General features: G+C 40.7%; 7 protein-coding genes across 10 annotated transcripts in view; 4 read left to right on the top strand and 3 right to left on the bottom strand.

Moving 5' to 3' along the window:
- The first annotated feature begins 1,624 nt into the window (after positions 1-1,624).
- On the top strand, positions 1,625-3,223 carry LOC115759643 (putative serine protease K12H4.7). The gene is given in 6 exon segments (XM_030700632.1): positions 1,625-1,695; positions 1,756-1,997; positions 2,181-2,412; positions 2,470-2,657; positions 2,733-3,050; positions 3,111-3,223. Coding segments are annotated over 6 exon segments (1,164 nt in total).
- Positions 3,224-8,145: 4,922 nt separating this feature from the next.
- Positions 8,146-10,316, top strand: LOC115759494 (putative sodium/calcium exchanger 7). Its single transcript, XM_030700433.1, has 2 exons — positions 8,146-8,894; positions 8,956-10,316. Exons 1-2 carry the CDS (start codon positions 8,213-8,215, stop codon positions 10,146-10,148), a joined length of 1,875 nt encoding a protein of 624 aa, XP_030556293.1. The 5' UTR covers positions 8,146-8,212; the 3' UTR covers positions 10,149-10,316.
- A 588-nt stretch (positions 10,317-10,904) lies between these two features.
- Positions 10,905-12,751, bottom strand: LOC115759495 (aprataxin-like protein). Its single transcript, XM_030700434.1, has 2 exons — positions 12,105-12,751; positions 10,905-12,048 (listed from the first exon to the last, which is right to left on the bottom strand). The coding sequence occupies exons 1-2, from the start codon at positions 12,282-12,284 to the stop codon at positions 11,047-11,049; spliced, it is 1,182 nt and encodes a 393-aa protein (XP_030556294.1). The 5' UTR covers positions 12,285-12,751; the 3' UTR covers positions 10,905-11,046.
- Positions 12,752-12,938: 187 nt separating this feature from the next.
- LOC115759528 (aprataxin-like protein) lies at positions 12,939-15,140 on the bottom strand. The gene is made up of 2 exons (XM_030700477.1): positions 14,761-15,140; positions 12,939-14,704 (listed from the first exon to the last, which is right to left on the bottom strand). Exons 1-2 carry the CDS (start codon positions 14,926-14,928, stop codon positions 13,373-13,375), a joined length of 1,500 nt encoding a protein of 499 aa, XP_030556337.1. The 5' UTR covers positions 14,929-15,140; the 3' UTR covers positions 12,939-13,372.
- A 34-nt stretch (positions 15,141-15,174) lies between these two features.
- On the bottom strand, positions 15,175-15,878 carry LOC115759529 (aprataxin-like protein). Its single transcript, XM_030700479.1, has 3 exons — positions 15,688-15,878; positions 15,406-15,631; positions 15,175-15,343 (listed from the first exon to the last, which is right to left on the bottom strand). The coding sequence occupies exons 1-3, from the start codon at positions 15,838-15,840 to the stop codon at positions 15,192-15,194; spliced, it is 531 nt and encodes a 176-aa protein (XP_030556339.1). The 5' UTR covers positions 15,841-15,878; the 3' UTR covers positions 15,175-15,191.
- A 571-nt stretch (positions 15,879-16,449) lies between these two features.
- LOC115759537 (chromatin-remodeling ATPase INO80) overlaps positions 16,450-25,429 on the top strand; it is a 63,514-nt gene continuing 54,534 nt past the window's right edge. For 2 of the 4 annotated variants that reach the window (XM_030700488.1, XM_030700491.1), the window contains exons 1-7: positions 16,450-16,746; positions 16,807-17,000; positions 17,054-19,434; positions 19,496-19,673; positions 20,350-20,723; positions 20,792-21,053; positions 21,115-21,282. In XM_030700488.1, the coding sequence (XP_030556348.1) occupies positions 16,473-16,746; positions 16,807-17,000; positions 17,054-19,434; positions 19,496-19,673; positions 20,350-20,723; positions 20,792-21,053; positions 21,115-21,282 (3,831 nt within the window). In that variant the 5' untranslated portion in view covers positions 16,450-16,472. Of the gene's footprint in view, positions 16,747-16,806; positions 17,001-17,053; positions 19,435-19,495; positions 19,674-20,349; positions 20,724-20,791; positions 21,054-21,114; positions 21,283-21,569; positions 21,600-25,429 lie in introns of those variants that run through there. The other 2 variants (XM_030700489.1, XM_030700492.1) reach the window with 2 other exon arrangements.
- Positions 21,668-22,576, top strand: LOC115759541. The gene has a single exon (XM_030700496.1). The coding sequence runs from the start codon at positions 21,682-21,684 to the stop codon at positions 22,531-22,533; it is 852 nt and encodes a 283-aa protein (XP_030556356.1). The 5' UTR covers positions 21,668-21,681; the 3' UTR covers positions 22,534-22,576.

Genomic DNA, 25,429 nt, shown 5'->3' on the forward strand with positions numbered 1-25,429 from the left:
TTTAAGAGTTCAACTGGGAGTTTGTACTTGCTTCCAGATGAAAGGGAAACTTTCCTATAGATGTGTAAAATGTTAAGCTGTATACACAAGAAGCAAAAAGTTATTTTTAAAGATGCAAATAATTGCATATGTGTTCCCATTTCCATAATAATGTACATTTATACTCAAGCTTCACGGATACATTTTTGAAAGATTACTTCCCAATCCACTTTGAGAGATTTCAACTGGCATACTTTCAGAAACCAAGAAAATTTTCAATTATAAGCTCTTGTTAATTTATTGGACTCCTTAAAGTATGCCTTTTAAAATTAAATATTAATATGCAGCTAGTATATACATATTGCTATTTTGAGCATACAAACTTTTAACATATCCAGAAATTTTGGGAGACATAAAACCTACAATTTTCTGAGCACGCTCATCCGGAGCTAGTTAATCAGGAAAATATATATCTTGATTAATTTGAAAGGGGAATTGCTGGGCCCACTCTAGCCGCCACTTGTCGAAAGTCTTAATATTTAAAAGTAACTTTCCTTTGAAGTCCCATAATCATGAAGTCTCATTGTTTTGTTTTGTTACGTAGTTCATAGTCAAAGTATTCATTTGGTTTTTATATTGTAAAGTTGATTTTTTTTAGCAAATTATTATCAATGCTGACAAGCGTGTTATGAAAATTGGCTTAAACTGTGCGTAATAGATTAAGAAATATTTCATTATGCAAGCCATACTTTGTTTTTGGTTTATGCTCCAGTGTCTCTTGAATAATAGTTTTGGTTGAGCGGATGTTTTTTTTATACTCATAAAAGGTGTTGGAAATTCGCTTCTGACCCCTTACAGTATATATATTCTTGATCAGTGTTAATAGCAGAGTCGATATATTAATTTTATGAATTTCTGTTGCAGGCATTACATATATCGAAACCGGCCGTATCGGACCGCCATATCATCAAGGAACGATTAGTCATAATATAGGTTTCTTTCTGAATTGGTTCGGTTCCAAACCAATTGGCAGCTTAGTTATTGTTGAGTGTTTAGTAAATGTTCTAAGCAACGTATACCACTACGTATCAGCAGTTCAAAAAATGTTGAACTACAAATTATATAATTCATTTATTATGATAGTCAACTAATTAGCATACATATGCAATTACTATAGGGGCAATAATTACAACGCTGCACGCCCTATAAAACGCCAAACAAACTGGGACAAACACTTCAGCTAAGAGCTGTCTACATCAACATGAATTATTACATTCTCGTCTGCATAATTATATTAGACTTCAGCTCGTTGGTCTCTGCAAAGCTGGAAGCTCACAATCCATACCGTCGTAATTGGGAGCTGCTGCTGCAGGAGCCCAGCTCAGGACCTTATACGAAGAACGATGCTGCTCCAGTGGAGGAGCTTTGGCTGACCCAAAGACTTGATCACTTTGATAGTCAGAATAATAAAACTTGGCAAATGGTAATATTCATCACAAGATTCAATTTTGACCACAAGACTCTTCTCCTATAGCGTTATTTTCGAAATGCCAAATATCATAGGCCTCAAGGACCCATTTATATATTTTTGGGAGGCGAATGGACCATAACACCAGGTCTGCTCAGCACGGGTCTAACGCATGATATGGCCGTGGAAAATGCGGGAATTTTGTTCTACACGGAGCACCGATACTACGGCCACAGCTGGCCATACGAGTAAGTTAGTTAGCATACAATATTATTAAATACCTCGTACATTTAGTCTTTCCTATGCAGAAATGACAGTCTGTCCTTAGAGCATCTGAAGCACTTATCCCTGCATCAAGCCTTAGCCGATCTAGCGCATTTCATACGATACCAAAAGTCGCACTCCAGCAATCTAACACATTCCAAAGTCATCCTCGTAGGTGGTTCATACTCCGGCAGCATGGCAGCTTGAATGACGCATCTCTATCCAGAACTTGTTACTGCCAGCTGGGCGTCCAGTGCTCCGCTGCTGGCCAAGGCGGATTTCTACGGTAAGAAGATCATTGACTGTAATAAACAGTAGTCTTTAAGTCTATAACATATCAGTTTTTGTTAAGAATTGCATTTAAGCCAAATAACATAAACTCGTTCTCTTATAGTTCTCGCTAAATTTATGTCTTAAAAAAGACACAGAACCCAGCTAATTATTATTAAAATATTTGATATTTTTCCAGAATACATGCAACTGGTTGAGCACTCTCTTAACCTGAGCTATGGTCACAATTGTACACAACGAATAGAGAGGGGTCTTAACCACTTGGTGAAGCTATTCAATACGAACGAGACAACTGAATTATTAACAAGACTGAATGCCTGTCCGAGCTATAATGCAAATAATTTGCTAGATCGCATGACCTTCTTCAGCGGCATTGGCAATTACTTTGCCCTAGTTGTACAGAGTTACAGGTGGGCCTTGTGCATTGACGATGAGTACAATTGCTCAGCTACTAAACTTCTTGAAAGTGCCTACATTCCAGCGCTGTGCGAGACGCTTATGTCGCTACACTCCAGCGACGAGGAGGCCTTGCACAAGTTTCTACAGCTGCTCTATTTGGATGGAAAGCGGTTGGGTGAATACAACAACTGTCTGGACTTTAGCTACAAGTCAATGTTGCAGCTGTTTAACGAATTTTCCGACCGCAGCTCGGGCAGTAAGTCGGATTGTTTTTCCATTTTTCGAGCGCTAAGCTCAATTCACTTGCAAACAAATCAAAACTTGCTTGCAGCACGCGCCTGGTTCTACCAGACGTGCAACCAATTTGGGTGGTATACCACAACCAGCCACATTAACACCACATCAACCAGCTCAACCTTTGGCCGTGAAGTGCCTTTGTGGTACTTTGAGCAGCTGTGCCGTGATGCATTTGGTTCAGGCCAGACTCCGGCAACACTTGCCTTGGGCATTGCACAGATGAATGCACAATTTGGTGGTCTCTCGTTTAACCAGAGCATGCGTTATCGTGAGGTGGTCTTTACGCATGGTGAGCTGGATCCATGGCGGGCTTTGGGACAACAACATGACCGCCAGGCGCTGGTTATAGCAGGCAAGCAACTGGCAATTAGCCAGGTAAATAGTGCATTAATTAATTTACTTCTTGCGGCAGGTTACTCGCATGTGGAGGATCTGACCAGCATCAATGTGCGGGACAGTGTGCCCATGAATCTGGCCAAGCTGCGTGTCATGTCCTTTCTGCGGCGTCACATTGCGCCCATTTAGATGCCTTCATACATTATTAAATAAATAACTTCTTGTCCACGTATTAGTCAGTTTGTAAATTCCTCTTCGCTGCAACCTCTCGTAGGCGTTGCGGCATTTCTTTTCTCGCCTCACTGGCCCTGGGTAAACAGAGACAAATTGAGTGACACTTGGTCGTAAGTGAGATAAGTGTTTCGACCCCTCAATGTACACTTGTAATTATAAATATGTATTTGTGTGGATTGTAGATTGTTTGCTCAGCTCGGGGAATCAAGAGAGCAATTTCTGTTGATTAGGAAAATGCACTTATACTTAATTGTTAGCTCTTGCCTACGTTCAATAATGAATTAGTTTAGCGAAACAAGCCCCAAAGGATCCCAGCCTTAAGATTGCATTACCTACAGAATCAATAAATAGAAATCCTCTAGTTAAAATGAAGGAATCTGCAGTCTGAATAAGTTACGCACTGACAACTATAAAATAAAATAAAATAAAAATAAAGATATTTTAAAAATTTATATGAAGGTGCATTTCACCTTCCTGGATTAAATGAGCGCAAGTTTTGCCAAAAAACTGTTTCAAACTGTTTCTCAAACTGTTTCTCTATGGCCCCTAGAAATTTAAATCATTTGTATGCAACTTTACTGTTTCCAGTTTAATTATATTCAAACGTACTCTTAAAGATTTTCGTGTAAATTTATACGAGTGGTTTTTAATGCTGTTCGTAAAAGCCATACACTTCATGGAAAATGGGGGTCAAGGGTGTTTATAAGCATTTAAATTTCGTATGATCGACTTTAAGCTTCTCTTGAAAGCTCGTCAATAAATACTTTTAGAATCCAATCCACGGGAGAAACCATGTTTTCAGGCTTATCAATATTTAACTTATTTGCACATTTATATTTATAGAACTGAGTTTTCCAACTGACTCCCAGAAAGTTTTCTTGCAAGTGTTTGTTCTTCATACCATCAACAACAAAAACATTTTAAGAGCTCTTTGTAATCCAATCCACTCTGTTTCCAATATAACAGCTTGTTTGATCATTTTTTCACTCTATCTTACAACATTTTAATGCTCACCACTTACAGCGCATTATATTTTGCTTTTTCAATATGAAAGTATAAGCAGCGACATTTACCCCTCAAGCCGGGCAAGGCTTATGAAGTTTATGCCAGGAAAATGTCACTGGCTCAAAATCCGTTTCATGCCAGCCCGGCGTATACGTAATGTCAATGCATTGCAGAAACAATACCGCCAACCAAGCATTTTCACTAGACTGCTGTCGAAAGAAATACGAAAAAAAAAGACTAGGCAAGAAATCAAACAAGGCGAACAGAAATAAATAGTTTTCCGCGCGGAGAGGCGAAAGCATTGTTTCTGGCATTCTGGAGCCAATGAGTGTTATAGTACATTTCGAAAGGATTGCATTTAAAATGGATGGCTGTATTAAATTATTAAAGCCAAAGTAGCTTCATCGCATACCATGAGTGTGAATTGGGCCTGTACCATATGCATATGACGCCACCCGGCGCTACGGGGCGTTTAATGGCAATGGGACGCTATGAAAAGTTATTATCATTGGAGCACGTTGTCATGCCCATTGCCGTTTCCGATGTTTTTCTTGTGCGAAAATTGCAAATTGCTTAAATCGCACAGTTCATGTTAAGCCTCGACGACTTTCACTGTTGTGAAAAACATATTCAACATATGCCGTGAGCCTGGGCTGTGTCTGGCACATTTATTTTAAAATACATCTGCATAACAATTCATTTTCCATAGGCCACATCTGCAGACTGCTCAATGGATAAAGAAGATGTTGCTCCTTAGGCTCAACTGCTGTAAAATATTTCTCAAATATTGGAAACAAACAACTCCAATGCAACAAAGTATATACAAACAAACTGGTATTATTTTGCCAATCGCAGTAACTATTTTAAATCTAACGAAATCTTCTTTCAAACTCGTTTAAAATTTGATCACGTCTGTTTCGAGTATTTTACGGAAAAATGGACTTGCAAAGACGCTTATTCCATAACATTTTCTCTGCACCTATTGCCAGAGAAAAAAGCATATCTGTGTTTATAAAGTAGAGTTTTTATAAGTTTGGCAATGAACTCAGATTTAGCCATGTAATGGAATAAAGCCGAATGTCATCAATATCACTTTTTAAAGCTGTTCTTTTCCCTTTTTTGATATAAATTAATTCAAACTAATTCCACCGTCAAAATTCGAATTAAAGTTTACTTAAGTTATAAAAAAAAAATCTGAGGCTTAGAAATAAAAAACAAGCTCGACAGCAGCACATATTTTGTATTTATATGGAAACATAAATATTTCAAAACTTTGCTGCACACGAGAAGAAACACTCAGCATACACACAAAAGTAATGGGAAATGCTTCGAGGCTATGTTTCGAGTAAATCTTAGACGGACATCTCGACCTGTGGGCTATGGAAATGATTGATTATCAACTTTTTGATTGCCAAGCGGAGCGAATGGGAATTTAAACAATGCAAGACAATGATTTCATATATGACTTGTCAAGAGATGGATGTACCGATTCAAAATTCGATCAACTACGACTAACCTTATGCGACAGTAATGATTAAAAGGGAAATAACAATTTTTTATTTGTTTTATGTAGTTTGCGTATTCTTTAATCTTATGTTGAATTCATAAAAGAAAATATGGTACTTGGGCTCAGGTTGAAGAGAATTTCATTTGGAAGTGATATATACAATATTTCGGAGAGATCAGACTTTAAACGCCATGTAAACACATTGTGGGGTCACTCGAGTAAGTTTTACAAATGAATTTTGAAATTTTTTTAATCAATTTTTTGAAACAGAAAACAGGCTATGAAGCAATTGATCGCTTGAAAGCAAACGAAAGCCCACGTATTGCCAGTTAAACAGTGTTTCTCAGTTCAAATGGTAGAAACTTTTGCTACTCTGGAGCATGCGCTCGGCGCAGCTCTCGCTCTCAGCGCAAGCTGGCGCTTTTTGGCTCAAAAGTAATGTCCATCATGAATGGCATCCTGTTGCTTGAGCCGACTCGTAACAGGTGGCAAGGCTTCGACAGCGCTCAATGCGCCAGGAGGCAGCTTTGATGGCGTAGCCGATGGCCAGATGGCAAATGGAACCAGCTTGGAGCTGCTTCAACAATGGCAGCCACCCCCGAAAATGAGCGGAAACTGACGTGTTCGCGAGTAACATTGAAACGCTTTCTGCGAACACCTTGACACTGTGACACACAAACATATTTGCAGGTGTTGGCGTCAAGTTCAAATTACAATGACAACAACAACGACAACAGCAGCAACAACAGCAGTCCGTGCTTTAGAGTTGCCACAGCCTTGTCTCAGGGTTGTTACCTTGAATTTTGCTAAACGGACACATATCTCTCAATTTGCTGTAATTTTTGCCTCGGAGTTTGGCGTCCAGGGCTAAGAATTAACTCCTTGCGCAGCTTAAATTACAGCGTCAAGTAGATTAGTTTATTATATAAAAACTTAACTGCATGAATGAAGTTGGCAAACAAATTGCCAGCACACTGATGGATTAAGTCAAGTGTCCTTGAACTAAGAAATAAAATAATTGCACCCGAGTACTTAGTTGATTAGTGTGAAACAAGACTTTCATAACGAATATACTGACAATTAATGAACAATAATTATTTTAGATTAAAAAGAAATAGTAACTTCAACTATTTGTACTCTGTACCTTATAAAAATTGGAACAATGGGGTATATTATATTGGCGTTTATTTATGTCACACACAGAAGAAGCCATGTTCGATCTCGCTTCGTCTGTCCCTCCTTATGTCTGTCGCCTTTCGACTAGCTATGGAATATTGTTCTTTTATCTTTAATATCATTTATACTTGGCTCATATGTTTTAGCCTCAGCGTCAAGTATTTCACACACGCGTTTTTCGCGTTAGTTGAGCTAACTAATGGCAGTTATTTGGCTTTCTGGCTAATCGCTGGCACAAACTCAGATTAAGTAGCTTGAAATAACTTGATGTAGCTTTTTTAACTTTCCACACACACGTGCATCAAATGCTTTAAAGAGCTCAAGGAGCGAAGGAGGAAACAGTTTGAACTGCCTGAGTAGCCGCCGCTGACGCTTAACCCTCTCGCAGGTGCAGGACGATCGGAAAACTTTGCCCACTTTATCCACTAATCAGGATTATAATTTATATTTTGCCAACCCCCGTTTGTGCTTCACCTGAGTGCTGGCTCGGTTGCCCTTGGTGCGCTTAATTAGCCGTGGGCTAATAATTTTCCAGATTTAAACTGCTTGGAAAGTGAACTTTAAACTAAGCGACCACGTACCGTTTACGTTTCCTAAGATTTGAATTAGCCCAAAGGCATTTCATAATTACATAATATATAACAAGTAAGAGGTTCTAGTCGGGAGCTCCCGACTAGGGGATACCCTGAACCCTTTTCTTCCGACATCAAATGCATATATATATTCTATTTTAGAAGCTATATGTCAGGTTTGGTGACTCTAGCTCTTATTATTTACCAAAATTGCCCAAAAAAAAGGTAATCGATATCGATTTTTATCGATTGGAAACGGAGCAAGTTATCGATTATCAGAAACAAACTTGATCTGCGCGGGAACTGGGAGCATCTACATCTAAAATTTCAAGTCTCTAGCTCTTATAGGTTTTGAGATCCTTGCGTTCATACATACGGACGGACGGACGGACGGACTGACGGACAGACAGAAGAACATGGCTAGATCGACTCGGCTATTGATGCTGATCAAGAATATATATACTTTATGGGGTCGGAGAAGCTTACTTCTGCCTGTTACATACATTTGGATTTTGCACAAATACAATATACCCTTATACCCATTTTTAATGGGTCCAGGGTATAAAAAATTATATTAATTTTGAAATAGCACCGAAAGCATTTATTGTCTGTCTTTTGGATATGATTTTCCAGTCAAATAGAATTAGTAGAAAATTTGTTTAGGTAAAATTAAATTGAAGCAGCATGGAAGTAAACAAAACACGAACCGCCTTGGACAAAGAATTCGATGTGTTCTGGTCAAATGTCAATTGTTTTGTTGTGCTGAATTTTCCGTATGAAGAAAGATGTGAATTTGTGAAAAAGGCCAAAAATTGCATACATGGAACGAACTTCGTACCATACATGCATTTATTTGCCTGTCATTTCAAATGTAAAAATCAATTTCAGGAGCTTGTCTTCGTGGCCATCTTCTTCTTTGTATGTCTCGAGTTGGTGCTCTGCCTCGGCTATGCAGCCCATTATTATTACAGTCCAGCGCTGAAGGTCGTTTCGCGAATGCTCCACATGAACGAGCATCTGGCTGGCGTGACGATATTGGCTTTTGGCAACACAAGTCCAGAGCTGTTTTCTAATTTGACGTCTCATAAGGATAATGTGCCCGTATTTGGCAATTGCCTCTCGACGGCATTGTTTGTGGTCATGTTTGTGGGAGGATTGATCTGCTATCTGTGTCCGTTCAAAATGAGCTCATACAGCATCGTTCGAGACTTACTTTTCTTGATATTAGGCGTGACGCTTTTGGAATATATGATTTCCAGCGACGGGCTGCTTTCGATTAGAGAGTGCTGCATATTAGCGCTAGTCTACATCGTTTATTTGGTGGTCAACGTGCTGGACCTGTATCTAATGCATGTTTCCACAAGATGTGAGTAGCGTATTTAACGAGTTCTTTCTGTATTTAGCTCGCTCGCATATCCTTTTCTCAGCACTAAGAGTCCAAATAGACGCTCTGGACAGTATAGAAAACACACAAGATGTAAAAGAGCAGCGCAGATCCCTTGAAAAGAAATACAACGTGATTAAAGTCGATCAACGCGTGGATATTCTAAAGCGTGAGCAAGGCCCAATGGCAGACGGTCCAAGTTTCACCTACATGACTAAGCGTCCTGGCCGGCGTGCAAGGATTGACATGAGGGCCAATCGCAGAATTCTATATAATGAATTCCAGAGAAGAAACCAGTATCTCTTCAGAGACTTCTTCTACGCACTCCGGCCGGTTGATTTAGCTGATTGGCGCAAAGCCAACATGCTTATGCGTACCTTTTATATAATAAGGGCTCCAATTGTAATAATATGTGCGTTATATATACCCTTGGTGGATTATGAGAAGGAATTGAATGGCTGGAATAAGCTGCTCAATTGTCTACAAATTATCATTAATCCGGCGATCACAATAACAATGGGCAGTGCAATAATATTTAGAGAAAAATCGAGGCTCTGGTATTCCACCATAACCGAGACTTGCAAATACGGCTTTTACTCCTTTGCGATAACGGTGCCAATTTCCATATTTGTGTTTTGTCACTCGAGGACCGGTGTCCCGCCAGCATATCATTGGTTGTATACGATCTTGAATCTGACTGGATCTATGTTCCTGACTTTCCAGTGTGCCTCCGAAATAGCCCTGATAATCGATGTGTGTGGCCACATATTAAAAGTTGAATCCGACTTCATGGGTGCCACTGTAAGTGCCATTGCCAGCGCCCTCGGCAATCTGGTGACCAATACTTCACTGGCTCTGCTTGGTTATGAAAAAATGGCGTATGCTGCAACTATTGGCAGTCCATTCTTTAGTGTACTCCTGGGCACGGGTGCTGTGTTAGCATCCAGAATATTATCCGGCGGTTCTCCCACAATTGAGAACATGCATGGCAAGTATGGTGAGAATGCGTTCGTCTTGTTGCTTCTCGGGCTCTTGTCAACGCTGCTGTGGACAGCTTTATTAAATTATAATTCTCGCCGTTCTGTTGGCATATTCTCCATGGGCATCTACCTTCTATATTTAGTTTTTACCCTGCTGATTAGGTACGGAATAATCCAACCATATATCTTTATGCAGTCGATCCAGTCCCCGATCGTTATGCAGAGGCAGATGCGAATCTTTAATCATGACAGCTAACACGCTTTTGATATCCAAAATTTATAGTAGCAGATGAAACAAATTTTAATGGTATACACACATAGTTAATGTATGTACTCAGATACATTAGTTGCCATTTACCATTTGATAGGTATATGTATGTTTGTATGTATGTATGTAAGTTATATGTGAACCAAAATATTAATTTATAAATTAGAATCTGATGTCTTGTTAATATTGTGCCTAAAAGAGTTTAGCTCTGAGATCGATGCGTTCACACATACGGACAGGCAGATAGTCACGGCTAGATCGATTCGACTATTGACGCTGACCAAGAATATATATACATATACATTATGAGGTCGGAGATACTTTCATTTGCCTGTTTCATAACCATTTTAACAATTTCCAATGGGCTCAGAGCTTACAAGTTATTAGCGAGTGCCCGTACAGAATCCCTCATATTACGGCAATTAAGAATATTTACAGGGATAAAAACTATGTAATATGATTTTTTATATCAGACTTAACTTGCTTTAAATACTTTCAATATGCTCGAGTGTCGACTTATTAAATAATAATATGACTTGTCCATATTATTAGGTTCTTCTTTGACCACCATAAAGTATTTATATAGCTGTCCCCAAAGACAATATTAATATCATCGTCATTATAACCATGGCCGCCAGAATAACCGTGTCTAGTCTAGTCAATCTGTCTATCAGTATCAAAAAGTTATTGGCTCTAAATTGAAGACTATAAAAGCATAAACATATTTTTCGCTTAATGGCGCAAAAATTTACATAAAATTAGGTTTACTCTTGCATGAATATATAGTTTGTATTTGAAATATTGAATATGCATGTGTATAAGATTAAGAACGCTCGGAACAACAGTCGAATATTTTCGAATATGATAAAGAATCATTTAAACCAAGTTAAGCCTTGCCAGGCGCATTATCCTTACCATTGGATGTCTTGGAATCTGGCGGGTTTTGGTTCTTTTTCTTCGGCTTGTTATGCCATTTCTTTTTGATAAACGGCTTTGCATCGATTGGATTACGTTGTGCATGATCCGGGACACGATGCTGAATATATCCGTCATTTTTGTTAGGACATATATTTGATGTAGCATAACCATTCGACTTATCAGCTGTGTTCGCTGTGCTCGTCTTCTGCAAATCATTAGCAGTTTGCTTAGATTTAACTAGCTGCCTGTAGTCAAGACGGTTGTTGTGCAATCCTGGGTTCGGGGCCCTGAAATACATCTGATTAAAGTCTTTGCTGTTTGCCTGAGATGATGACGGTGCATTATTATTCATCTGATATGGTCTCTGGAAATTCATGTTTGGTCGCTGCTGATGTCCAACTGGTCCTCGAAAGTTTCTTCTAAAGAAATCAGTCCACCCACCCATAGCATCAGCAGTTCCATTAAATGGATTGCACATTGGTGGTGCATATCCAAAAATGTTGCTGTTGGCATTCAAATGCATTTGTCCAATTGATTGTGACAAACTTGCCACGCCCATTCTGCTTAGATGCTCATTTTGTCGTTTTCTCCAATGGTCATACAAATGAATCTTGAATTTGTTAAAGTTATCTGTAATAAAACTGCACTGGTTGCAATGGATAGGCGTGGCCATACGCAATTCTTCCGCCTTGTCGGCGGGCATGGGTTCAACAGAACCGTTGACGCGCAGAAGTGCGTATACAGCTTGAAAAGTTATAAACAAGTCTGTGTTAAAAGTGTTCCAGTGCTGAATGCGACGCATGAAGCTGGAATAGAAGTCATCCGAAATAATGTGCATGTTTAAGCGATTCATGAACGCGTCAATCTTGAAGCCAACCCGGAAATGATTGGAGGGCAAAGGCTGCTGCTCAATGATTTCGTTAGCTAGATCCATCATGTGGTCCAGAAGGGGCAGGTGCTCCCGTTTTAGCTGCAGATTGAATGCATATATAAAGTACAACAGGCATCTCACCTACACTCACTTACCGTTGTCACATTTTCAATGTCCTCTTTGGGCAAAACAACAAAATGATATTCCGCTTTTGGGCAATCCTCATTACGCAGCACCGCGGCCCGATCGGTCTGAATAACTACGTTCTTCCCAGCTTCCATTTTCCGGGTGAGTTCGCCACGTTGAAATTCCACTTCATTCTCGTTCTCCTGCATCGCAGCCGAAATGTATTACAAAAAACACAAGCAGCAAATCGAGCTATGGAACTGAACACTTAGAATTGGCACACTCAACTGTTTGTGAATGCGACTAAACAGTGTTGTGAAACTGTGCGAACGAGTAACAAAACCAACAAGACTCCAGTTGGTTCACTTTTACTGCGTCACAAATGCAATTGCGATATGGTGAAATGTGAATCCAGTTGACGTCACGATACCCAAACATATACATGCATATACATACATATATATTTATACAATCAGCAATTCAGGCAAATTAGCTGACGTGGCGTTACAGTTTCATTTTCTATTTATGCCCGGAACTCATTCAAAACGGGAGAAGGCGTATAATTTTCGGCAATCCCATAGAGTATATACATACATATATTCTTTGTCGGCAATACCAGCCGAGTTGATCTTGCCACGTTGTCTGTCATCTTGCCATCTTGTCTGTCCATGAGATACCGAAATTAAATAGGTGCATTGACAACACTGGACTGCCGTAGCAGCCGGCGTACGTGCTTGTATGCATGTGTATACATATATACATATACTTATATATTTTTATTTTACATATATATCTTTGGTTTAATAATTATCTGATATGTTGTTACTGTTATCTAATATCTTTTGGCAAAATAAAGATATGTATGAATAACCTGGAATGTTTAAAACGCCAGTTAAGCGCTCTATTTAGGGTATCTTTAAGTGGACCCCATTTTATCTATGTGTACTCTACCGCATATGTACTCTACTCTTTTTAATGTATTTTATATAATAGCATTTGTTTTTTATTGAATTGCTTGGTCTTTGTTCTAAGTAGAAATGTAATTTTCTTTGAATAAGTGATATTGATAGATAAATATAAATTGAACAGAAGATAATTCAACATTTTCAAAATGTTATAAAAAGAAAAACGCCAACAAAAGAAACTAAATAAATCCATTTTGACAGACGTACAAAAATGTAGGTTTCCAAAAAGTCGGTAATATAGTGTTATATTTATAGGAAGATTTTATGTATACATATACACATATATATGTATGTAGCATAATAGGTGAGAGCTTATATCCAGATTGCAATTTTCATGACTTTCGAGGATTTTTGTTTTGTTTCTTAACAAATTTGTTCTTAAATAGGTTTCCTTTGCCTCTGCGCTCATTGCCTTGATCTTCAGACGTAGCGTTGCAAACATTAACAGATTGATGTTTCCGATTCATACTTTGCTGAGATTCGGACTTTGCGCTATGCTTATTCAACATTGCTTGATTTTGTTGCATATTCAAGGCCTCTGGTTTAGATTTGTCCGTGTTTTGGGCTTGCTTATATTGAGGTTTTGCATTGAAACTGGGTCGGACTTGCATGGCGTTAGATGGTCCAGATCCAAAGCTGTTTTGTGCCTGGTTATGTGGAGGTGCAGGATACCGCGCAGAACTACCTTGTTCAATATTGAATCGGGGTCGTGTCTGGTGATGTTGCGCATCAGGTGGTACAAAATTGTTGCAATTAACCTTGGAAAAATTTGGTCTATACATATTAAACCGAGGATCCTGCCCATTGGGATGCCTATTAAGTCCGGAATTCTGAAAATGCATACGCGGGCTGTAGTTGGGCCGTGGCCCGTTTGCAGTCTGTTGATTGAATTGTCTAAATTCGGGCGGCAGATAATCGGAATTTGCATTCTGGCCAGGAATGATGTTGATGTAATCCTGCTGCGGGTGATACGGGCCACCGCCGCCTTTTTTATAATGTGTATTCTGATGGGTATTTGAATTTGGGGCCGGTTGCTGTCCCATGTTTTGGCGCCAGTTTTGTATTTGCCTTTCTGGTTTCGAATTTGTAGCGCCTCTTGAATAGCTTGGCTGCAGTCCAGGACTTTGACAGTCCTTAGTTATCTGCGACGTTGACTCGTTGATGGCTTGAGAAGCATCAACGAGCTCTTGCTTGGGGTTCACTTCCAATTTTGCTTCGTCTAGCATGCGAGTTACGCTGTCCACTTGCTGTTTTATTTTCAGTTCAACTTCTCGCTTCTTCCAATGCCCAAACAAGTGACCTTTCAATGCCACCAGACTCTGGCTTTCAAAATCGCATTGGTTGCAGCGCAATGGCGTTCTTTTGCGTAATGCCTCAGCCCTTTCGGGAGACATTGGCTCAATGGAGCCCTGTACACGGAGCATAGCGTAAACAGCCTGGTAAGTGAGGAAGACGTCCGTGTTGAAGCTGTTCCAATGCTTTATGCGACGCATAGACTCCGAGTAGAAATCGTTTGATATGACATGCATAGCGATTCGGTTCATGAATGCGTCGACTTTGAATCCAACTAGAAAGTAGCTGGAGGGCACGTATTTTTGTTGTTCAATTATCTGAGTGGCCAGTTCCATCATATGATCCAGGAGCGGCAAGTGCTCCCGGGTCAGCTAAATAGCGCTAAAAATATTATCATAGAAACAGATTAATGTATTCACAGACTTACAGCACAAATATTCGATATATCTTCCTTGGGGACAACCAGAAAATGATATTGCGCCTTTGGATACACATCCTTCATTACCGTCGCTAGATCAGTTTCTATTAGTTGTCCCTTGCCCTGTTGCATTTGGCACGTCAAGCTGTCTCTAGCCGCTTCCTTTGATTTCCCCATTTGGTATGAACTACTTTTAGGAATTCACCGAAAACTAAAAATGATGTATACAAGCTTACACACATTTATGCACATTATGTGTACAATGGCAGAAATTAGTATTTAAAAGTAATGAAACAATTGGAATCGGTACCTAAAATGATTGAAAATACTAGACAACAGTGTTGAAAAAACCTCACAGCTGGTATTCACACACGACACACACACGCACATAATATAAATGCTTGCGTACGTCTGGGCACGATCTACTTTGTTTACAGGCTTCAGTGTTCCTGTAAGTGTTCCTTGAGCAATGGCATGTTTTTGGCAACAAACGCGCACTGATTGCATGTTAAGGGCTTCGCAAGCAGCTCGTCGACTATATCTTTGGGCAAACGTTGTATGTGGCCTTCGTTGCTTAGTTGTGCATAAAGTGCTGCAATTACAGAAACATTAAACACTCTGGTTTACAGTTATTTTGGTATTTCGTCAACCTACTTTCGTATGTTATAAAGAGCGACGTATTGAAGCTATTCCAGTGTTTTTTTGTCTTTAAGCAGCTTGAGACAAAATCCTTTGAAATGACGTGCAAATGCAAACGTTGCATGCTCGGCTGTGCATGGAAACCAATTTGAAAACTCTCATAACTTTCGCCGCGTATTTCAATGATATTGCGGGCCAGCAGATGCAGCTCCTCCAGCAATGGCAAATGTTTCTTGCTTAACTGAAAATTGCAAATCAAAATGTTTCTTAATAAATTTGTGCATGCCCTTCTATTACCTGAAAAATGCTAGCAATATCCTCCTTGGGCAGCACGAGGTAGTGATGGCGCGCCTTTGGGTATTTATCGGCTATTACAACAGCTACGTCTGTTGTTATAATTAAATTAGTAGGATCTAATAAGGATTTGATAAGCCCGGTTTGCCAATACATTTTTACAGCTGATTTGCTCGGCTGTCCCGGTTTCTCCAGTGTTGATAAATGTCCAGATGTGGTGCCGTTAGTGGTGAAAAATGCCGATACGAACACAATGATGCGTGCGTCAGACGCGCTTTGGTTTGCTTATCGATTAAGCACACAATTGTAACTATGAGTTCAATAAAATATACTGATAAAATTTACAAGCAAATAATTAATTTACATAAGTCTAACATATATGCAATTATTCACTCCGTGACATAGTACTCGATTTATTTAAATGGATTGTCCAGCACTGTATCCACAGCGCATGCAACCCTGCACGCAACCCTGCAGCAACAACAATGAACTACAAGAGCCGAGAAGAATATTATTTGTTTGGTCGTCTAAATGTGCTTGTGTGCAGCGTGTGGGCAAGTAAAAAAGTGTGTACCGCAACATACAGTCAGCCGTGCATTTTTTACGCAACGCGTGCGCAATTTTCTCTATTATGTGATACTTTTTAATTGGAAATCATTCGAATCTCATTTTGAAGCATCCAGTGCAGCGCCAAGTTAACGGAAATTTGCATCTGGAAGTCGAAAACCTGCCATCTAAAGATCCAAAAAAAAAAAAAGATTACGCAAAGCAAATAAATCATACGCAACATGGCAAAAGTCACAGAATTAAAGCCACGCCTCATGGCCGAACCGTTGCACATACAGCGACTCGAGGCAGCATTAAATATGCGTCCGTTTATGGAGATGGCCCGCCAGGCGCTCAAGCAGCCATTGAGCAGTGGAAGCGGTGAAGATAGTGCTACCGAGCTGGAGTGTAACCAGGAGGCCTGCGTTGATTCTGACGACTCCTCCACTAGGGTGGGCGTGGTAAGGATGAAGTTAAAAAAGAAACGTCGCAACCGTCTCCTGGGCAGCAAAGAGGGTAATCGCAGTTGTATATCGGGAATGTTATAACGTGGATTCTAAATCTTCACCTTTACAGAGCGACAGAGCGTCAAGACGCAGATATACAACTTCAATGATCTGACAAGCGATCGGGAATGGCTCTACGATATAATACTCAGCGACACGGAGAGCGAGGAGCAGGTTAGCGATGAAGATGAGTACATTAATCAAATGCTTCGCGAGCATCTGCAAGAACAACGCCAGCGGAAGAACTACTACAAGAAGGCCACAGTATGTACATGAACTTTGTGCCAATTACCTATATTTAACAATTTGCATTAAAGAACGCTCAATATGCCTATTATGGCAGTGGCCTACTGTCCAATCATGACGTTTATGCGGAACGCCAGCAGGCCACAGTTGGCGTGCGCAAGCGCCGGCGTCGCACCAAGCAGGAGATACTTTTGGCACGTTTGGCTGAGGCGCAGGCGGGCCCCAAACCGGTTAAACAGCGACGACGCGGGCGCAAGAAGCGCACGACTTTAGACTCGCCGGAATCTGGCGAGGTGCCGCCCTCGGAGCTGGGCAAGTACAGTTTTGGTGACACGCTGCCCGCCAACGATGAGGATGATGAGGATAACGGTGAGGTGGATTACAAGCGGGAACTGGCCAACCTGGCTCTGGATTTTCCAGAGGAGGAAGAAGAAATCGAGGAGGAGGTGGATGTAGTTGGTGCGGCCGATGGTCAAGTGACACGTGTTCGTCGTCGTCGCAAGAATCCCGAAGTATTGGCTGCACGCCGTCGCCGTATCTGGCAAATAATGTCCAAAAAGGAGTCTGGCCGGCTGCAGCGCATCAAGAGCAACAACCACAAAGAGATGCTGGCCAACTGCAAGCGCGTGGCCGGCATGTGCGCAAAGGTTGTGCGCCAGCGTGCACTCAACTCGCAGCGTATCATGAAGGAAACAGTATGGCGTGCCAAGCGTCTTACTCGCGAAATGCTCACCTATTGGAAGCGTTATGAGCGGGTAGAACGCGACCAGCGTCGCAAACAGGAACGCGAGGCCGAAGAGCAACGCAAACAAGATGTGGAGCTCATTGAGGTGAAGCGCCAGCAGCGCAAACTTAACTTCTTAATTACCCAAACGGAGCTATACGCTCACTTTATGTCCAAGAAACTGGGCCAGGGAACAGAGGCGGATCAGCTGCGCATACTCAGTCAACTGGACGAGGAGCACAACGCGCGTCTGGCAGCCCACGATGATTACGACGCGGGCGAAATGAAGCAGCTGGCGCAGGCCAATGCAGAGGCAGCGTTGCAGCGCGATTTGGACAAAACGCGCGCCTTTGATGTACCCTTTAAGAAGGAGCAGATAATGGAACAGCTGCAAGAGCTAGATCAGCCGCAGTCGGAGCGTGAACAAATGAAGGATCTGCCGCAACCCAATATGTTTAAGGGCACACTTAAAGGCTATCAAATCAAGGGCATGACTTGGCTTGCTAATATCTACGATCAGGGGATCAGTGGAATTCTGGCCGATGAGATGGGCCTGGGAAAGACTGTTCAATCGATTGCGTTTCTATGCCACATTGCGGAGCACTACGGAGTGTGGGGCCCGTTTCTGGTTATCTCGCCCGCCTCGACCCTGCATAACTGGCAGCAGGAGATGGCACGTTTTGTGCCCGACTTCAATGTGGTGCCCTACTGGGGATCACCCAATGAGCGGAAAATTTTGCGCCAGTTCTGGGAGCAAAAGCACCTGCACACACGGGAGGCCAGCTTCCACGTGGTGATTACATCGTACCAGCTGGTTGTCAGCGACTACAAGTATTTTAATCGCATTAAGTGGCAGTACATGGTGCTGGACGAGGCACAAGCCATCAAGAGTGCCGCCTCACAGCGTTGGAAGCTCTTGCTAGGCTTCAATTGTCGCAATCGTTTGCTGCTAAGCGGCACGCCCATTCAAAATAGCATGGCTGAGCTGTGGGCGTTACTGCACTTCATAATGCCCACACTGTTTGATTCGCATGACGAATTTAACGAGTGGTTTTCCAAGGACATTGAATCGCATGCGGAGAACAAGACGGGCATAGACGAGCGTCAAATATCTCGCCTGCACATGATATTGAAGCCTTTTATGCTGCGGCGCATTAAGAAAGATGTGGAGAACGAACTGTCCGATAAGATTGAGATTATGGTATATTGCCCGCTAACAATACGTCAGAAGCTGCTTTACAGGGCGCTAAAGCAAAAAATACGCATCGAGGATCTGCTACATGTTGCTAACGGCGGCTCATCAAGTTCTGCGTCAGCGGATGGCTCTATTTTGGATCGCAACTTTACCTCGAACCTCATGAATCTGGTCATGCAGTTCCGCAAAGTCTGCAATCACCCAGAGCTCTTTGAGCGACGAGATGCAAAGAGTCCGTTCAGCATGCGCTGTGCCGAGTTTGTTCTACCGCGCTTGGTCTTTAATGATGGCCTTCTTCAAAGCGCTTTGCCGAGTCGCAGGCACCTCGTGTATAACCGGTTAGTAGTTGTTGATCGTGGACTAGCATTTCATTTAATATTATTCCTTTACAGCTTCAACATATTCAAGGCGGCGCACATGCAAGGATCCCTGTTCGACGATGTGCACGTTAATAGTTGCTTCGGTTTTACCCGTCTGTGTGACTTATCCTTGTCCGACATGGAGGATGTGACCTGGCACGGACTTATAGATTTGTGAGTATTCAATTTGGAATAATTTGTTTTTCCACTCTTTAATACTGATTTGGTTTCGTAGCTTGTTGCACTATCGTCGCGTGCTTGCCAGGCAACCACTACTTTCCTATCGACGTCAGTGGTGGCCATATCAACTTGCTTCCCGTTACCAACTATTGGAACCAGTTCTGGAGCGCAAACTTGTGCCGGATTATTTACTTACAAACAGTGTGCTAAGGGAATTCATTTTTACAGCAATGGTAAGTTTTTGACATATGCATTTGTAGAATAGTAAACATAATATTGACGAAAAATGATTTAGTGCTTGCTTATATTGGGATTGAGTATGCCTTGTATAAAAACTAAAAAATAGCTAAGATTCAGCATTGTCAACTTCTATCTCCCATTGTCCGTATAAAGGCCTCGATCTCAGGGATTTTTGTCGCTGGCTTAATACATTTGTAAATTTGTTCAACTCCGCTCATAAGCTATAAATATTTTTGTTCAATATCAGGCATATTCGTCTGCCATGCTCGCTAGAGATCACTAGAACGTCATATTTGGGACATATGTTTCTTTCAAATAATTAATAGATCGTATTGTTTTCTGAAAACAATAATTATCGAAAACCCAAATTTATTGATTAAATCTGAAAGATAAATAGAGCGCAAAGCAACAAATTGTTGCATGAGCAACACAAAAAAAAAATAAAACTAATAAAAAATGTATATCGAATTCTCATAAAAAAATGTGTATATGATGTTTCGCAAGCATATACATTAGTATGCCATATCTGCAAAGTCCTTAAACTTGATAACGATAGGCACAGTAGTTAGTATACATTGCACATGTATGTAAAAGCTTTGTATATTCATTTAGCTATTTACGCGTAGAATTATGTTGACTTCCTTTTTGATTCCTTCTGTTGATTTGCAGACATCTCGCGAGAGCAGCGTTTATGCTTTTGGTGATTATATCACTGTCAACATGCAGGAAACGATCGAGCACCGTGTGACACGCTCCAAAATACTCAAGGAGAAGGCTGGACTCATCGAGACGCTCGTCGATGCTGATGGTCAATCGGAGACAAAGGCTGAGCCGAGTATAAAGCAGGAGCTAGAGCTGGAATCTGTGGAGGTGCAGACCAAATCGAATACTAAGAGCGATGTCAAGATGACTACGTTGCATTTGCTGCCCGAGTTTCCGCATCGTCCGCGCAAGCCGCAACGCTATCAATGCGAGCCGCTGCAGATGCCACGCTTCCTCTACGGGCTGGGTCAGCGTGTTCAGGCCGTCGATAGGCATTTATAGTGAGTAGCAATTTTTGGACGTCAATGTATGTAAATTCAACTAATGCCTGACAACTTCTGTTTGATAGTTGCGAAAGTCGCGCCGCTGCCTGGACGCACATTCGCCACCTGCAGTGCGAGAACAGCGTTGGCAGAGAGCTTGTGGGCACTGGCTTGGCGCTGTGCAAGCCGCGTAGCGGCTGGTCGTCGATTGTGGTCCCTGATAAGGAGACACTCATAACGGATGCGGGCAAACTGTTTGTGCTGGACAGTCTACTGACGCGCCTCAAGGCCGAGGGTCATCGTGTGCTCATCTACTCACAAATGACCAAAATGATTGATCTATTAGAGGTGCCCCCAATACTTAGCAAACACATTTATTTTATGCTAATGCTTGTTTCTATATTTTAAGGAGTATATGTGGCATCGCAAACATCGTTATATGCGCCTCGATGGCTCTAGCAAGATCTCAGCTCGTCGCGACATGGTCGCTGATTTCCAAACCCGTGCCGATATATTTGTTTTTCTACTTTCGACGCGCGCCGGCGGCTTGGGTATTAATTTGACAGCAGCCGATACGGTAAGTCAAAGTTATTTCTTCGAAATTATACAAATTAAGACAAAGGGAGGCGGGGATAAAATAACATTGTTTATATATAAACTAGCTAACTAGCTAGCTATCTAAAGAGACGGTAATAGACTAGACAGGCACATGACTGACTTGGATATTAATGATTACTATATTATATGTATATATAATCATCAGCTGGTGGAACTAGAGATAGTTTGGGAAGTAACATAGAGTATACGTTTCTCTAGCACTGTTTCTTTCAATTATTTGTCAACCAGAGCTGATTTTTTCCATAGACTTGAGCTTCATTCTAAAATCTGACGGGAATCGGCAGCATAACTTGAAAATATAATACTTTCCACTGTTGAAAAGAAACAAAATTGATAAGTTACTTACTACGAGAATCAAATGGAATTCTTGCACAAAAAATACTTAGAGGCAGCAGCCACTAGCAATTCACTTAAATTAGCCCGCCTTGAGGCTAATTTGGTGCCATTTAAATCGAAAAGGACTAAAATGTTGGCTCAGAAGTCAACAGAAATAAACGACTCAGGGAAGCATAATGGGCTGGATTGTGAGGTCGACTCAACAAAATCAGTCATTAGGAAAACTGAAAACAATGATGAAAAGTTACTGACGATGATCAAAAACAATAAGACGCGACTTAGGAAGCTATACAAGGAGCTCGACCTGAACACATCTGATGAGCCTTCTGGCAAGAGAGAAAATTGTGTTCTGCATGTAAACTACAAAGAACAAGAGGCGGCATTGGTGTGTCAGGTGAGCACGGCCAATCTGGGTGTACTAAAGCATCGATTGTCCAAGGTGCTGCTGAAATATAAATCACGCTTTCGCCCTGTGCACAGTGTTCCGAGTCTCTTTAAGCAAATGGGCCTCATCCATGCGCTTATGAACTGCAAGGCTGCAATAGACTTTGCTAGCTTGGACGAGCAGCTGAAACGCGATGCGCACTCTTGCCAGGCTGAAGGCTGCCAGATTGTTAGCATTGAAATGGGCGCACTATGCTTTCGGTGCCATCCAGAGGGTATACCAGACGTGGCTGCAAAGCTTAAGCTGTGCGGCTACAAGCCGCTGCTTACAGAAATTGGTTACTATTCCACTGAGCCGCTTGTGAAGTTGACTGCGGCGCAAATGCGGCGCTATTCGGAGTTCCTCAAGGCGCTGCAGGCAGACACGGATATTGTGAAGATCTATGACAATGTGCAGAACTCTGTGCTAAACTCCATGTACACCGGCTGAATTGGCAGCTGGCAAATTTATGTGTGGGCGATGAATAAAGGGGCAGCTTCTTTCTTGTATCCATTTGCTCGACTACTTGTTTATGCAATGCGCGGTCGTCGGCATCGCCCGAGCACTTTTCGCCATGATTTACACATTGTGATCTTTATCGCAACAATGACACTGCCAAGGCAGCCACCACAAATTCTCAGCCAAAAGGATGCAATACTTACCATGTGTGTGTGTATGTGTGTCGCTTCGATTTGCTGTGATTTCTGTCTGTGACTTTGGCTGCTGGGCTTCGTGTGAACTTTTTTGCTTGGTTCTTAAATCATTTTGTCACTGATTTTGATTCGTTATTTGTGCTGGCCGCCAAGTAATTCGGTGTTTGTCTTTTCGTCCATTTTATTGTTTGGTTCTCAGGCTCGGAATTGTTCGCCCAAGTCGTCGTTGACTAATTCCCTGGCATTTCGGTCTTTTCATCGGCTCTTTGAGCGGCTCATCGCAAACGGCGAATAATCTTTTGTATTACACTGCATCCATTCGAAATCGTTTAAAAGGGCATGACAAACTTGTTCAAATACATGTAACGTTCTCGACCCAATTTAGTATTTATTCAGTGAACTCTCCCAACGGATTATTAGGCGGACATTTTCTTTTAAACCTTTAGGTCCCACACAGATTCCACCTAAAAGACTTTTCAATGTAAATACTTAGTGTTGGACATAATGAGAATCTGAACCGTTTTAGCTATTATCATCTGTCTATCTACAAAATATTTCAGATTTTGGAGAGCTTACCCGGTTTTTAAAAAACTGGAATTGATTTTTCATTAAATACCTATTTCAAATATATCGACAAAAAATTAGCATTTAGCTTTTGGTATTTGTTTGCCTCCAAGCACAGGGTGTCCCCTTGTCAAGATTCCTTGAGCTTGAGATGAGAACTTTGTCGTTAGGCAACCTGATCACAATTATTTGGATTGGTGAATTTGAATTTAAAGCGAACCGGTTTGAGCCTGGAACTTCATGTTTAATATATTATATATTTTTATTTACCACGCATCGGATTAGTTAAAAAACATGGTTTTGCAGCCATGGTACATTCAAAGGCGACTGATGTTTTTATTAAATATAATTTAAACATAAAAATTGTATAAGCTGCAAATAGCACATGGAAACCAAGCCAAGCCACACAGAACAAAAAGGTGAAAATCGTTTGTGTTGTTTTAAATTAAATTACTGAAAGGCCAACGCAATGTGTGAGAAACACAAGTTCAGGCCTAAAAGTATTTGCTGTTCATGTCGTTGGCGCATACCAATATAATTTGACCAAAAGGCAACTCATCACTTTGGCATTTTACTGCACGTTAACGGAAACCGTTGAGGGCCCAAATATTGTACCAGTTACATTTTAAATGATATGAAATCAGCTCATTAATTGTTTTTGTGTGCCATTTATAAACAAATTCAATTTGTTTGTAGCGCAATGTTCATTCTTAAGGATCATTATCATGCGCGTCTTGCTTTTGGCTGCCATTAAGATTTATGACATTTTCGAAATCGTAGCAATGTCTTTCAATAGCCGCTGTCTGTTGCCATCTTTTGATAGACCATCGTATTTGGTATGCCCCACACGTACTTAAATTTAGTGCAATTCATTGGGTGTATAAATGTTTGGGTTTTTAAAGCTGTCTCGCATGCCAGTTAGAATATAGACGTTTTCTGTACTTCGGGCGGTAAGTACAGGTGATGGACTGTCCAACTGGTCACACCTTTTAACCAATATTTTGATAGATTTATTTGCCGGAAAAAGTTTTAGTCAAATTACTTTGTAATTAGTCGATAGCAATCTAAACTTTTTTATAAAGTTCCATCAAATTCTTTTAATCGTCACGACCTTTTAATATGAATTTAATTTTAGTAGCACATATTTTTAAAGAAGCTCAAACTCAGAATTTATTCACAAATTTTTTATTTATTATGCAAAGTAAATTTGATTAGTTCCATTGTGCTAATGGAGTTAACTGAAAACTGTTAAGTGTTTATACCATACGAGAATCCACGTACCAAAATTGGCATCTCTAGCTCTTATAACTCGTACTGCGTGGGCACTAGGATATTGCTATTGACCAGAAATATATGTATATACTTTATGGGGTCACAGATGGTTCCGTCAATTTTGTACTATACTATTTCAACTCTTTACGCAAATAGGAGCTACATGATATAATAGACAGAGTTGATAAGCAGATATGCTAGAGAAAATCTCAAAATGGCTGGGAAAGCAATAATTTCCTATTTATTTGTAATTGAGAACTTATAATGCTCTAACTATATGAGTATTTAAAAATTAATCCCAATTAATTGGTTCTAATCAATTACGTAACTAAATTATCAGAAATCCTTTTCAAGTCCAGTGAACCTTATATTCATTTTTATTTCTGGTACTCATTGAAAACGGTTCAATGGGGTAAAAGGCTTCTGTGTAATATATGTAAAGTCTTGGTTAGCATTATCAGTCTACTCGATTCAGCCAAGTCAGTATAAATAAATGACTACAAACTTGAGAGATTTTATACTAAAGTAGATCAAGTTGAACTAACTTAACTAATAGACAAAACTTACAAATGTCTAGCTTCACGCTAGAGTATCAGAACTCGTGTATTTGCTTTCGCTTGCGGATACGAATTTGAAGAATTGCATTTGTTCTAGTTAATTAGTCGGATATCCAGAATCTCATTCGATACAAATAAAGCCCAAAAAATCTGAAGCATTATTTTACGATCCACCCAGAAACTATTACAGATTGCGTTGACCTACATGCCAGCGGGCGTTATGCTAGTAGTATTCGTTTTAATTTAATAAGATCTTACGGATAGTTTGTTTTAAAAATTTGGTTAAATATTGATTTTATT

The sequence above is a fragment of the Drosophila novamexicana genome, unplaced genomic scaffold (genome assembly GCF_003285875.2).
Source record: "Drosophila novamexicana strain 15010-1031.04,08,12 unplaced genomic scaffold, DnovRS2.1 tig00000308-arrow-arrow-pilon, whole genome shotgun sequence".
NCBI classification, from domain to species: Eukaryota; Metazoa; Arthropoda; class Insecta; order Diptera; family Drosophilidae; genus Drosophila; species Drosophila novamexicana.